At 39.2% G+C, this 14,670-nt stretch overlaps 1 protein-coding gene across 1 annotated transcript in view; it reads left to right on the top strand.

The window, feature by feature from the left end:
• The window catches only part of ACYP2 (acylphosphatase 2), a 29,104-nt gene extending 14,646 nt beyond the window's left edge, over positions 1–14,458 (top strand). The window contains exon 4 of the mRNA XM_061989351.1: positions 13,695–14,458. Coding sequence (XP_061845335.1) covers positions 13,695–13,809 — 115 coding nt within the window. The 3' untranslated portion in view covers positions 13,810–14,458. The remainder of the gene's footprint in view (positions 1–13,694) is intronic.
• The last annotated feature ends 212 nt before the right edge of the window (positions 14,459–14,670 follow it).

Genomic DNA, 14,670 nt, shown 5'->3' with positions numbered 1-14,670 from the left:
TTTTAGTGGCTATTATCAAAGAACACTTCCAAATCAGACAGTCAGACAGCAGTTTGGGGATTACCTTTTGTTATCTTATGAGGAAGAACAGTCAAGAGTTTCACTAAATATATCTTCAACCAGAAAGTCACACTGATCCAGATTGCAAAGAACCAACTGCAACATGTGACATGAGTAGAACAGTAAGTGAAAAGAAAGGAAGAGAGACATTTATGTAAGAATAGGTAACATAGACATCTGGCTCTGTCCTTGAATATCTTTATATAGTGTCTTGGTGGGGTAATTTTGAGGACTTGCAATACCATTCAACAGATGCTGCCTTGACTGCTTTACAGTTTAGAATTACAAGGTTGAATGCCTAAAATACTACTGAGGTGCCAGTCTGACAGCCTGATAGGTGTTCTGAACCAATGTAATTGAAGCCAGATGTGAATGCTAGGCAGGAACCTCATGCCACCTCTAAGCTAAGGAAGGTAGCAATACCCGCTACTTCCAGGTACAGCTGAAATTCTGTGACTGGAACTATTGTGCAGAAGTACTTTCTTGAAAAGAAGAAGTATTTTAGGACCTCAGTTGTAAAATATTAAAGGGCTTTTTTGATGGCTAATGCCACTTGGTAGCTTAAAATACTTTTGAGTTTCTCTAAAATAGAAATTGCTTGTTCAGGGAATTTTTTTGTGGTTTACTTCAGTTTGTTGCTTTGGGTTTTTTTGACTAGAGATTCCTGGTATGGTGTATGGTAGGATGAGGTCTTCAGAGTTATGTTTCATTTATTTTCTGTAACTTCATAGGACTTACTATTAGTTGAAGAGACAACTTTACACACCGAGTCACCATTTCCTGGCAACGAACTGAACAAAGCCATTATTATGTCTCTGTGTCTCACTGTTACCAACCCAGTTACAAAATTGGCCAAGCATCACTGTGCTGAGAGCTCTTTCAGACCTATGGGGTGAATGCAGAGCCACTTGGGCCCTGTTTTCTGGATACTCTTGATAATACTAGCTATGGAATGTACATTATCATAACATCATTTTTTTCTCAAATGCCTATTAGAAGTGGTGGATGTACATAAAGTTTTAATTAGTGAGAAATAATTTGCTTTTTTTAAAGAATTCTTTTGATAGCTGGAATGATATGTGTCCTCTTGCCAGCATCTGTCATGCAACAGTTTCATTATCTGGAAGAATTTTGCCGTAAGGGAAGTGTTTTGCATTCCTTAGCAAACACAGTGTCTTCCAGAATTCACTGAGGTGCCCTGGAGAACAGGAAATAGTAAGGAATTGCTTGGAATTTGGACTTCTCTTGAAAACTGATTTTACTTTGAAGGCATATCAGTGCAATTTCAATGTTACACAGTAACACCACCCAGCAGAGATGTAGGGATTCTTTATCACATTTTACACAAACATGCCTAATTTAAAGAGCCTGTTACTTTGGAGCAACACTGTAGAAACACTTGGCTGATTCTGTTTCTATAAGTCCTTAATTGAAAGTTCATCTCCACTTGTCATTTGAGTTTTCCATCATACACTGGAGATGTTCTGTCTCAGGTTTTGCCTCCTGCCATGAGCAAACTACCCAGCAACCAGGGAACCCCACCGGGAAGCTTGGCGTGAAGTCCTCATTCTCCATTTTTCTGACACCGTTCATGCAGGTTGTTGTCCTTTTGAGCATAAGGACCAAAACCAGAGGATGGGAATGCTGATGTGTTGCTGGATGCTGTTGTAGTGTGTTCTGCTGTCTTTAACTATGCATATTTAGGCACACTGTTACTGTTCATGCTTGCTCTATCTTTGCTGCATTTAACTCTGCTTAGAGCAGCTTCTTGTTTTTCCTCTGTCCTTTTTGCCGATGAGTAGTTTTCTGTCTTAGATACCCAGAGCTCATAAGAAACGTTGCACCATCTGCATCTTTAATGCATTAGCCAGGAACCTGTGATTTTTTGACTGTCAGAACTTGCTCCTGGAGCTAGTGGCAAGCAATGTAAGTTAGAGCTACAGTCACAGTGCTCACGTTGCATGGTAGCGTGTACATGCAGCAAGGCAGCCTTGAGTTGTAAGCGTAACACTGATGAAGAGATGGACACAAATTGGAGAGACAAGGATTTTTCCACATATAAATGAATTGGAAAGCTACCCATTATTCTGAATTAAGTGCTTCTTGCATCCCTTTAGCATCCATGTCTATGTTTGGTCTTGGTGTCCAGCCAGGTTTCTGTCAGTATTGTGTGGCTGTTCTATTTAAACCTAGCAACTTTGAACTGCTTATGGTTCATGTTAAAACTACAGCCATGTAACCATTTTTGTCACATGTGCTCATAGTAAATGTAATTGTCTTAAAACTGTGCACACAGATCAAGGCCTGAATTGTTCATGCATACTTTTCTGTTCTGCTAATTTGTTTTCCTTAGCATTCTACTTGTTACATTCTTTTTCACCTGTGTATTTTTTTTCTTTAAGGGTTCTGTATGTGTTTAGGTGAAAGAAAGTTTTTATTGTCTTCCAAGTGTTAGGGTTTTATTTGTTTCCTCCTTGGTATTTGCTGGTCATGCCAGTGGTGCATCAGTTGTAGAGCTGGGGAAAATGCACGGCTCTTTTTTCTGAAGAGAAGCCATGTGCTGCATTTTGGGAAAGGTAAGAAACTGTTGCCTTTTATCTAGTTCTTGAATGCCATCCAGCCCTTTGGATACATCAGTGCTGTGGAGTTTGGGAGAGAATCTGCTCTAGCATATGGAGCAACCTTTATCTTGAGGCACAGGGAAGGAGCAGTAGATAAGGCTCAGCACTAACTCAGGTTTGAATGTGTGGAGAGAAGTCTAAGGGTATTTTCAGCCATCAGTTACAATTTGATTATCTGGGCAGGGGTTTTGGCTTTGTTTTTATCATTTTACTGCAGCTGTAATATCCAGATGAAGCACTAGATATTAATATTTAATTAAGTACTCTGAATGTCAGCTGTAATTACACTGCCTTTTGTCTGGATTAAAGAGGGCGTTGTCTCCTCAAGTTCATACTGGATTCCTTTGACTAAGAGTCTAAATCCAGATTTCATAAACTAATACACTTAATCCTTGAGTTAGTTACATTGAGAGATGCTTACCAGTTGTCTGGGTGTATTTGTAATGAATCAGGTGCTTGAGTTAAATTGTTTTTAATAAGTGAATATCTTGAACAGGAAAATGTTTAAGTAGGTGGGTAACTTTCACAGACCTTCACTGAACTTGATCTGTGAAAGTGAAGCACTGTGAACATCTGAAATTAGAAATGGACCTTTCACTGCTTAGGAATAGCAAGGTTTTGTCTTCCAGTTTTGGAAAGCTGTGTCGTGAAGAACGTCCAGCAATTAAAGATGAGGTGGAAATAATTATTTTCAAGCTGAAATAGGGGCGTTTATGTGTTCTGGGAGATGAAAAAATCATGACGGTGTGGTAGCATTTTTGTACATAGTGCATCAGAATATATGGATAACTAAGCAAAATTGCTAAAAGGATTACAAGTTGGTTTTACCATTAAAAAAGAGAACGAAAGAACAGAACGATTGTATGTAATCTCTGCTTTTCTCTTGTTACTGGTACCCAGTTTGAAACTCTGTAATGTGATGCCAGAAGTGATGTGCACCGAGCTCCTTCCTGATCTCAGTACATCTGTTTGGTGAAATTTGTCATCATAACCATTCTTAAAATTCAGGCCTTGCTTATCCCAGAATGGGCATTTGATTTCCTGAAGGCTTTTCTGTCCTCATCTGAAGCCAAATCTGTGGTCTAGACACACCTGATGTGTATGATAGTCTGAATTTGATACCCATGTTACGTTCCCTTTTAACTGATACAATTTACACAGTGTTTGGACTTCTTTTTTTTCTGGACAAAAGGGAAGCTGGAGCATACTTTTGTGTTTATAAAGTGCATGAACTGTTCTGATATTCATTTGATGAATCTACTAATTTAGAAAAGCTCCCCCAGATCATACACTGGTGATATTGATAAGCTTGCATAACTCTTCTTCCTCAATTATTAGTGGTGGTGTTTTGCTTCTAAGGTCTTGGTGTTACAAAAAAGAAAACATACACCTTTTATTCTCTGTGCACTTAAAAACGGCCAAACAGACCTTCGTGAGCAAGTTGAAAGAGCAGGAGCGTGTGGCTTTTGAGAGGTGGTATGCTAGGACACGTGCCAGTCTTCAGTGCCAGCATTTCAACTCTGCCCTTGGAGATCTTTGTCACTGGAAGCACCAAATAACTCAAATTCATTTTCAAATCAGTTCTTTGAAACGGACTAGTTTACATACTTCAGTATGACTTTAACTAAGTAGTATCTTTAGCACAGTTGAGTCAGGAATGTTACAGTTAACAAGGAAGGGGCTGAATTTTGCACACAGGTGATCAGCACATCATGACTACCACTGGAAACACTTTGACTCAGGAAAGACATGATGCAGCTGAGCATCTGTGACTGTACCAGTGAAATATCCCAGTTGCATGAATTCTACTGGAAAGCCCTTTCAAGGGGGTGCAGACAAGCTTTGTAATGGGGAACAAAATATATTCCGAAGCAGTTAGTCCTGACTAGACTGGCAGCATTCAGTACCCATCCTTTCTTGCATGAATTGCACTGGCAATCAGCCAGGAAAGCTTGGGTTGTCAAGCATGCTCTTCATGCAGTGTTTGTACATAACAAATGTTAGTAAAATTAGCTGCTAGGGAAATTACTGGTTTTCTAGGATTTTTTTGGAGCTCTCAATTCACATTGTAAAACCCTGCAGAAGACTGCAGTGTGAGTGATCAGAAACAGATCTGTCTGCTCTAACTGTCCAGGCAGAATAAAACTTCAAAAAAGGAGGGAGGGAAAGAAAGAAATGGCGTAAATTACTGAAAACAAATGAGATGTGTGATACTTTCTGACAGCCCCTGAAGCTTGAGGGAAAGATGAGAAAATGGGACGATTTAGGCATTTTGGAGCATATTTATACTTCACCAGTAATTCTGTTCTTACCAGGCATTTCACAAAATATCAAAGCTTGTTGTGGATGAAGAAATTGCAATGTATTACTCTTGCTCTGGTGTTTGTGAGAGGCAGCAGAGGGAGTGTTGCCTGAGCAATGCTTTTCAAGATCTGATAGCTGCTGTGCTTAGTTGTAGATACAAAAAAGCAGAGAGCTGGTTTCACCTAACTGTTGATGTTAATTAAAAAAACTCCAAACCAAACTACTTTTATTCATAGCTCGTGGCTCATAGTTCTGAAAATGCTTTTTAAACACTGGAAACAAAACAAGTTATTTGGACTAGAAAATACTCAAGAGAAACTCAGATTTAACTACTTGATACCTGTGTCTAAGGAATATGTAGTTATCCTAAAGATAGTATCAATATGTTTTCTAAAAGAGTAATTCATAGAATCATAGAATTGTTTGAGCCAGAAGAGACCTTTAAGACTGTCGAGTCCAGCCTTTGTCCCAGCCCTAAGTGCAACAATCCTTTGCAGTGAGAAAATTGCCCAGCTCACTGCACATTTAACAATTTGGAGGTGTGTTTCCTGGGTGTGTTACCCCAAAGCACTTTTTTCCACATTTGTGCTCTGGCAGCTTGCAGGAAGCAGAAGGGGCAGAATTAAAATGTTGTGCAAGAGAAGGTGCTCATTAGTGGGTATTAACAAGACTTATTTCAGATGACTTGCAAATAGTAGGGACCACTTGTCTTCCAAAGATGGTTTCCTTGGCTCAGGCTTCATTAGCTGTTTATTTTCTGGAAGCAGTTGTAGATCTTTGTTTAATTTTTCTGAAACCAGTGGCCGGGTCTGTCTCGCTGCCCTCATTAGAAGTGCTGCTGCTGACTTGAGTAGAAATGAGGTGCTCTCTTCTCTGCTTTTATTCTGATGTTTGAAGTATGAAACTGACAATAACAACAAAAAATATTGCTGAAGGGCAGATTCTAATGAGTCAGCAGGAAAGTGTCCAGAACTAATAGAAGGTTTAGAGGAGAGATGAAGCCCCTTCTTCATAATAAAACAAGAAATCAGTAAATCTGTTGGTTTGCTTTGTGTAGCTCCCTTGAAGGTGGTATTTTAAGGTCCTCAGTCTGAGTTTATTTTTGTAGGAAAGAAGATTTTTCCCCCAGAAAGATTTCTCTGTTTCTTGATGAATTTTATCACTGTTGCAAAGAAGCAGGAAGTGCTCTTTAGATAAATATTCTGAATATCAGGTTTCATAAAACACACAGTGCAGTGTAGCACAGGAACCACTGAGTAGAACATGTATCAGATCTTATTTCAATAAATGTTGGAAGCCTTGTTTAAAATAACAAGGTTTTTTACACAAAGAAAAACACTGAACCAAAATGTGTGTTCATGCTCTCATAGCCTCTTTAAATAGCTTGGAGTTTTGATGTTAAGTGTGTTTATTTCTACCAAGTGAGTATATTCATAATGACAGTTTATAGACCACAGGAATGGACTTTGCCATAGGCACACTTGCAGCTCATGTGAGCACATCTTTTTTTTCTTCCTATCAAGTGTTTTGTGGTATTAATAGAAAGTATAAAGCCTAAGAATTTGAGATGTTACAAAGCAGATGTGAATAATACAGACATGTGGGACATCAGGTAGCTCACAGTTGGTTTATACAGTTTATTTAACTATACAATAAATATTTTTAATTCCTATTTTAATGTCTTATTTATTACACAGTTATTTTTATTAACCCATATTAAGAATCTCAAGTGATATATCCAGCATACCTCCTATCAGAGCAGTTTGGGATCACAACTTGGAAGGCTACTTTAGATGCTATGTTTATTGCCTACCTACAAAGAGAGCCTGTGTCATCTTGTGAACTTAAAACCAAAGTGCCCACAAGTGAAGTGATCAACTTCTGCAGTTCATAAAGCCAACAGAGCAAAGCAACCTATATACAATAATGGTATTTTATTGTATGTGAAGTCAGAAAACATCTTAAGGAATACGTTAAAGAAAGAAAATAAGTTTCTTAATGAAATACGATGCTCTGGGATGTCAGTGTTGCTTCCATAAGGTCTGTCTGCCCTTCCGTTAGAGGCAGCATGCCAGAGGCCTGGCACATCTCATTCTTGTGCCTCAGCTGCCTTAGGCTGTTTGTTGTGTTCAGAGGTTTAGCTTGAGGCAGGTGAGACAGACTAGGCTTTGAGAAGTATAGGACTGTTCATAAACAAGATCTATTTGTTATTTATGGAAACAGTAAATAATACATATCAACAAATCCAGATTCTTCCTAACAAATCTGGTCAATTTCAAGGGGAACTTTATTTCCAGGGAATATTATATATACATCTTGTATACCAGGGACACAATGTTACTCTCCTTGTAAACATACGGGCAGGGTTCACCTCAAGAGCATGTTCTGGTGTGCAGGAAACCACAAATAGCTCTTGTCAAATAAAGAACCTAATAGCTGTAACATATCCTCATGTTAAACTTTTGCTTCCTCCTTATTGTAGCTGTATTTGTAATGAAAGAAAAAACAGACCATTATGAAAGTAAGTCTTGAGAAAGCCCAAATTCTGTCATCTTGTGAAATGTAAGCAGCCTATTAGCTAGTGTAATCTACTTGGTGGCTTTCTGATATATCATTATTAAATATAACATTATTCAAATGTTCACCTGAGCTTTTAATTCAGATGCGAAAATGTCTAGTATTTTGTGTCACAGTTGCTTTAAAAAAGGCTCCTTGAGGTTGCAAGTCAAACAGATGGGTGTAACTGCTTCCTTAGAAGTGTGCCATTTAAATTACCAAATTAATCACGTAGTGTAAAGTCGGTGGAAAAATGGAGCTGAGCTGGCTGAATGCTTAGTGAGAAAACTTCAAACCACATTTGCAATCTACAGGTGAAAAGAAAAAAGAAAATCTCAGGTTTTAGTTTTACTTCTATAGGAGCTGGACACCGAATGTGTTGCAGTTGTCTTTAAAGGTAATTTGCACGTCCCAACATACATTAATCTGTTGGCCCAATAGTAAGAAGAAAATAAGTGAACTGCCACCCTGTCCTAAGTAAGTGAGCTTCACGTGGTTTTGGATGAGATCTTTGTGACAATCTGAGAGATGAGGTTTTTTTTACTGTAGCAATGAGCAGGCAGATGTTTTGTGCATACAAAAGCACTTGTACATGCACTTCAGCGTGAGGAATCAGCTGCCTCGTCTCTGCTCACATGCACATGCTTGTACAAGGTACTGTGATAGAAGCACTCACTCTCCCATGCTTTGAAGTGAGCCAGCCTGAACTGTTCAAACAGTGGTTTTCTAGGGATAAATAATTTTGTGTGCTGTCAGTGCAACACTGGAAACATCAGATACTCTCTCAGACTTGCTCAGTGCTCTGTAACGTAATGCTTTCAAAGTGATAATGCTTCCCTTTTAACATCTGCCTTCTTTTTAAATTGGAAATTGCAACTTCCCTGAGTGGCCTCGTTTTCCAGTCTTGTAGCTATCAGGAGTATTTGTAAAGTAAGGGAGCCTTTTGAGGAAAACAACAAGAGTCCCAGTAGTGCTTGAAGGAATTTGCTGTTTTGATCTGCTGTTATTTTTGGTTCTTGCGTAAGAAATGAATCTCTATTTTTTTTTCTCTGGAAATCTGTCTTCTGAGAATTACTTAAAGGACAGAGGAAGTATGGTAATGTGGGGGTTGGTCCTCATATGGTGATCATGTCTGTTTTCCTTACTGAAACTCATTACTGCAGAACAGAATACTGTTACCTTTTTGATTCTTGGTTGTGTGTCACCTGCAGTTTTCTGTCTTAATTTGAATGCTTTCCTGGACTATGGATGTGTGTTGAATTGATTTGGAGTCTCCAACTGGATGGCTGTAACTGGATTCTCTTTACTATAGTGACTTTTATTTTTACCAGACTATGGAATGAAAAGGACTTAAAGTAAAACTGATTTGGTCAAAGTGTGATGGTTCATTATGATCTTCCAATAGGGTCACTTTGAAGTGGCCAAGGTAGGGGGTTCACTAATGTTTTTCAGGATACAATTGGTGATCAGAGGTGATGGTACTTTACTCTTTGTTCAACTCTAGCACAACCATTTGTTTTAAATCCTTGTGAATGACAGGTGATAAACAACTTCTTAGCATTAGAACTTGGTTTTCTTTTCCAGAAGTCTGAATCAGTACACTAACAGCAGTAACTCCTCCTCATTTAAGCTTCCTGTGGCCTTTGGTTTAATAGATGTGGGATGAGAAATGACTTTCAGTTGCATTCTGTGCAATGGAGTGTGGTTAGCCAAAATTCCTGTCTGCCTTGTGAGCCAAATGGTACCCTGTAGAGGCAGACATATGACAAGATAAAAGTACAATAGGCCTTTTTGCTGCTTCTGACTTTCTGGCATGTTTGCTGCTTTGGGAAGATGGGGCTCAAGCTTAACAGGAAATTCTCCTTTATCTTATCCCTTCGGTAGGTCAGTGTGGACAGAAAAGCTGGTCTGGGTTACTGAAATGACTGAATTTGGTTTTACTTTTCATTTACTTATTTACTCTTTGTTGTAACAAATTTCTGCACTGTTGCATTGATTTTTTTCTGATAAGATCTGTGATGGAAGCCAGAATTGTCTTGCTAAACATGGTTTAAACAAAGAGGTATTCTGGTAAGTTTTTCATAAAATGACCCCTTCTTGTGACCCATGTTTAAGGCAATTAATAGATTCTACTTAAAAGTTTACCAAAAATAATTAGTAGGAAAATCCACAACATATCTTTGAAGTTACCTTTTCCTTGTGTGCAATGCAGACTTGATTTTGTTCATTCTGGGATAGTTCCTCCTCTTTAAATTAAGAAGCAAAGACATTTAATAAAATATAAAAGTGATTTTGAGGTACTTAGAGTCAAATTTTGTGCTAATGCAAACTAGTAATAATCATTTATAGATGAAAAACTCTTGCCAGTAATGTACTCAACGTGATGAACAAGATAGAAGTCATTTTTCAGAGCTTTCTAGAAATGTGACACCAAAACATGTTGGGCATGTTCTGTATTGATGTACAGTGTCTTTAATAGATCAGATTCTGCTAATTTGCTCTTGCTGTTGACAGTACTTTCAAATAGAACCTCAAAGAAAAAGCTCTTGGTGTATTCTCTGGAGGAACATTGGCCTTGAGTGCAGCAGGATTTGACAGAAAAAGAAGAAATACAAGCACATTAACAACATTCATCTGGCAGCTGTGTTTAAAAACACAAAGTAAAGCACTAGTTTTCATTAAATACCCTTCTCCCCTTTCTAAAACAGTTCCAGAATTCTGCTAAATATGCAGTGGGCCAAGAAATACCTGTAGTCAGGATGCCCAGAGCTGCTGGTGAGCAATATGGTGAAGTATGCAAATGGCATGGACATGCATCAGGTGCAGATGTTAATCCTGAGCTGGTATGGACTGCTGTGACAGCAGTGGGCATGATGGTGTATCAGGCAGCAGCAGGCACAACAGTCTAAACACCACCAGATACCCTTTGCCTGAGGAGATGCAGCAGTTTCCATGGCAGCACAGAGGCCCCTTGAGCAGAGCTGTAGAGGCTGCAGCTTTTCAGGTCAGGTGCCTTCAGATTTTACCCCAAGCTAGAGCTTGGTTTTGAGAGTGAAAAAAAATTACAGAGAACAAAGGATGAAGGCCATGAAGAGCAATTGGACTGTACATACTGCTGAGTCCTCTTGGCCTTATTCTGCACCAAAATGTGAGTAATTCTTGCCAGGATTCTCCCCAGGATCCCTCATGCATTTTCTTCAGAACCTGCTTTCTCCACCTTACTGAGGCACTGATCTAAAATTAAAATGCTAAATGTGGGTTTTTTTCAGGCCACACTATGATTCAAAGCATGTCAAACAGCACTATTTTCAGTCAGTTTTGTTACCAAGGTTTTTACCCTTCCTGCATTTTTTTCACAGCAACATTGAACCCTATAAATTATGTTTTCAGATTCCTGTTTTATTATTAGGCTTCTGTGGCAGGAGCAGAGGTGTCAGGACAAGGGAATGGCCCTCCAGTAAGCTGTGAAAGGCCTTTACTGTACAGGCTACTGGAGACTTTACCTCCATGTGAATTTGAGATTTATAAAAACAGAGATGTTAAGTAAAATATTGTTAACTCTTATGATTAGAGAGAAAAACTTGAAAAGCTTGGCTAAAGTTCTTTCCAAAAGCTCAGAAGCCAACCAGCAATGAAAAACAATTCCACATTTCTTCTGCAAATGTTTAAGTATCAGGATTTATGAAGACTTGACAGTACTGTTTCAGAATACAATAATTTGGAGGTATTTCGTAAATATTTGCAATCCTAGTGTATACACTGTCACAGATGTAAATACAAGCTTCACAAAGCAATATTCTCTCCAATATTTTATCCCAAACAAAGGGAAATTGAGTGTAAGCAAGCCTCAGTGCCTTTATTTTCTCTTCCTCTAAACAAAAGCACACATTTCTCTTGTTCCACTGTGACACTGTGGTTAATGTGAAGAAACAAACGTCTTCCTGTGTTGTGCTTTGCTCACCAAGTATTAGTACTGTAGGTCATCTTCAGGTCCATTTCTAGCACTACAGACTGGAAATTGCTCCCATCTCAGGATAAAACTGTGGCATTTCACATACAAGAAATAAACTGTTACAGAAGCTTCCGATGTACATCCATGGTTTGATGCAGACTCTAACACAGGAACAGTGCAGTGTTCATTTACCTGCTTCAGCTTGCAAGAGATGTGCCTGCTTGGAATGCTGTGCCCAGCCAGGCTCTTTCTATGAGAACCTGATCTGGGATGTTGCAAACCCAGTTCTTCAGGTGTCATTTTCCAATAGCATGTTGAATGGACAGAGCCCAGTTGCCTAGGTAACAAACCAAAGCCTCACTTTGCAAGGTTTGGTTTAGTGAATGAAATAAGAGGAAAAGAATGATGGATCCAATTGTTTTTAATTCCTGGGAGCATGCCACCATGAATATAGGGATAGAGAAAGCATGTATTCAGTGTGGCATTTGATTTGAAAAGCCCTTGAAGCTCCTGCAGTCCCAGCTCTCTCCTCACCCTGCCCAGCCCAGCACTAACCCCTGGCCCTCAGCACCTCAGCCCCATGGCTTTGGGATCCCTCCAGGGCTGGGCACTCCCCCAGCTCCCTGGGCAGCCTGGCACAGGGGCTGACACCCCTCTCATGGAAACAGTTCTGCCTCAGCTCCAATCTAAACCACCCTGAGGCAACTTGAGTCCATTTCCTCTTGAGCTGTCGCTTACTGGGAGAAGAGACCAATCCCCTCCTAACTTCTGTTTAGAAGGAGTAAGCTGTGTATTGTGTTATTGCAGACTAAAGGAGTGTCCTCATTTGATTCATGTGTACCCCATGTGACAAGTGAGGTGGAAGCTATCATTCTCACTCCTGAAGAGAAATGAATAGCAGCAGTGAGTTTTAAAATGGATGTTCACTGAGTGGTCTGTCACTTCAGATCAATGAAGAAAGTCCAGTTGCAAAATATGGGCATCTCAATGAAGAACTGAGCCCTTACAGTCAGGCAAATCCTACGTGGGGAGCAGTTCCCTGACACTTCCATCCCTACCTCCTGCCTTAAATAAAGAGTAAAATATGTGCATCCTGTAAAGAGTTGCCATGGAGCTGGATTGTTCTAATTGGATTTTCATAAGTGTAATTGCTGTGTTACATGGAGTCAAATTGTCTAAACAGTCCGGTTACATGGGGTATCTAACAAGGTGCATTTCTGTACCTCAGTTGTTTTATTTATTGACTCGCTATGATAAGCAGCTTCTACGCAGCACTGGATTTTGTAATGCTTAGTGTGATTTTGCCAAGGATTAACATAACTGTTAGTAACAACTTTTGTGGTCTTCAGCTTTGAATTTAAATAAATGATGGTATATTTAAACTACCAATCACTGCTCTGTATCTGTACCACTTCATGCATCGTGACACAAGAGGTATTTGTATGGAAGTAGAATTCTCCTTAAATATGGCACACTGAAAGACTTTGTTTCCAGGACTTCAGTGTAACAGAAATACCAAGAAAGCACTTTGTGGTGGAGAAACCTCTCTAAGCAGCGTGCTCTGCAGTCCAAGTGTTTCTGCACCTCCTTTTAGCACACTCTAGTTGATCACTACTGTGAATTAGCCAGTTGCTGCAGGACAGGAATGTAGTGGGTGTGCGTGTAGGAGCAGCTGTCGCTTCCAGCCTTGCTTCCCTTACGGTGGTTTGTGTTCAATACCATTTTCTAGTGTGCTGTGTAGCCCCAGCATAATTAGAGATTGGATCATAATGCAAATACACGCAGAGTCCTTGCTTAAGAATGCCTGTGTGAAGTTGGATAGATGTATTACAATGTAGTATTACTTTGACATAATTCGGGGGGGTTGTTTGCTTTATGGTTTTTATTGGTTTTGAACTTGCTCGTTTTCAATTTCTCTGTCTTTTAATTGTCAAGAAAGGGTAAAGTGGCTGTTAGAATTCTTGTTTTCATCAGATTTTTCAGTGATTAATGATTTTTACATCCTTGCTGGAAGTACAGCATCAAATCTGCAAAGTATTAATGGGAGGGAAAACAGAAGAGAATGAAACATTTGGGGTTGTTTTCTCATTGAAAGACTGCTAAAAAAAACCAAACCAGAAGGCAGGGGGAAGAAATGATAGGAGAACAAACTCCATGTGTGCAGTTCTTTATATGCTAACCCTCCCTTATCTCTCTTGCAGGAAGTCCTGGCTGAGCAAGGTTGGAAGCCCAAGTTCTCGCATAGACAGAACAAATTTTTCCAATGAAAAGGAAATTTCCAAACTTGACTTCTCAGGATTTAGCACTAGATACTAACAGAAGAAGACATCACTAAGCACAAAACGATGATGTTTCTGCTGCATGAGATTTTCTGTGCCTCCATAAAAAGGCTCGAGAGCATTTGGGTGCTTTCTGTACTAGAGATAAATATAAATCGTCCCTGTTCACACAAAGTAAGAATTCTTAGACTGTAGTGTCTGAAATGCCAGATTCTAATTTATTACATCTTAAAAGCTAGATAAATGCTTACAAGTATCAGTGATTATTTGTGCATAGTGAGATCTATTGTATATAACCTTATGGAACCTAATCTTTACACTGTGATTCATATTTATAGATGAAAAACAATAAACTTATGTTCTACTGGGTGTAATTTCACAAAAAGACACTTAACCACAGGACTGGAACAATTGTAACAGCTCTGTATTATAGATCATCTTATCTGTGATGAGTAGTTAAGTTACAGTGGTAATTTCAAATAAATGTATGTTGCCTCAAACTTGAGATCATCTTACCAGCTGTGGCTTAAAGCTCTATAATAATGCAGATAAATCTTGGAACAAGATGATGAAATGTGTGGCCTCTCACCCCTTTGTCCTTGTCTGCTTACAGCTTACATCCATACTGACTGCAAAAGATGTTTTGATCTGCTTTTTCGATGTTCTTGGTAAAATGGAAGAGTTGAGTTGTTTTCGTTGTGGATGTGTTTGCTCCGTGGTTAATGTATGTTGGAACCCAATGGAACGTGATGCACCCGCCCACATCACATCAAGAAAGGTCCTAAGACACTTGAGTTATGTGCTTGCAATACATTTTGGATAAGTCTTTGCAGTATTGGATCCAATTCTCATACATAGTGCTCTTTTCACAGGCACCAAGGAATCTGTCAGGGCTGGA

This window comes from Colius striatus, chromosome 2, assembly GCF_028858725.1.
Source record: "Colius striatus isolate bColStr4 chromosome 2, bColStr4.1.hap1, whole genome shotgun sequence".
NCBI classification, from domain to species: Eukaryota; Metazoa; Chordata; class Aves; order Coliiformes; family Coliidae; genus Colius; species Colius striatus.
This window is presented reverse-complemented; position numbering and strand designations above follow the sequence as displayed.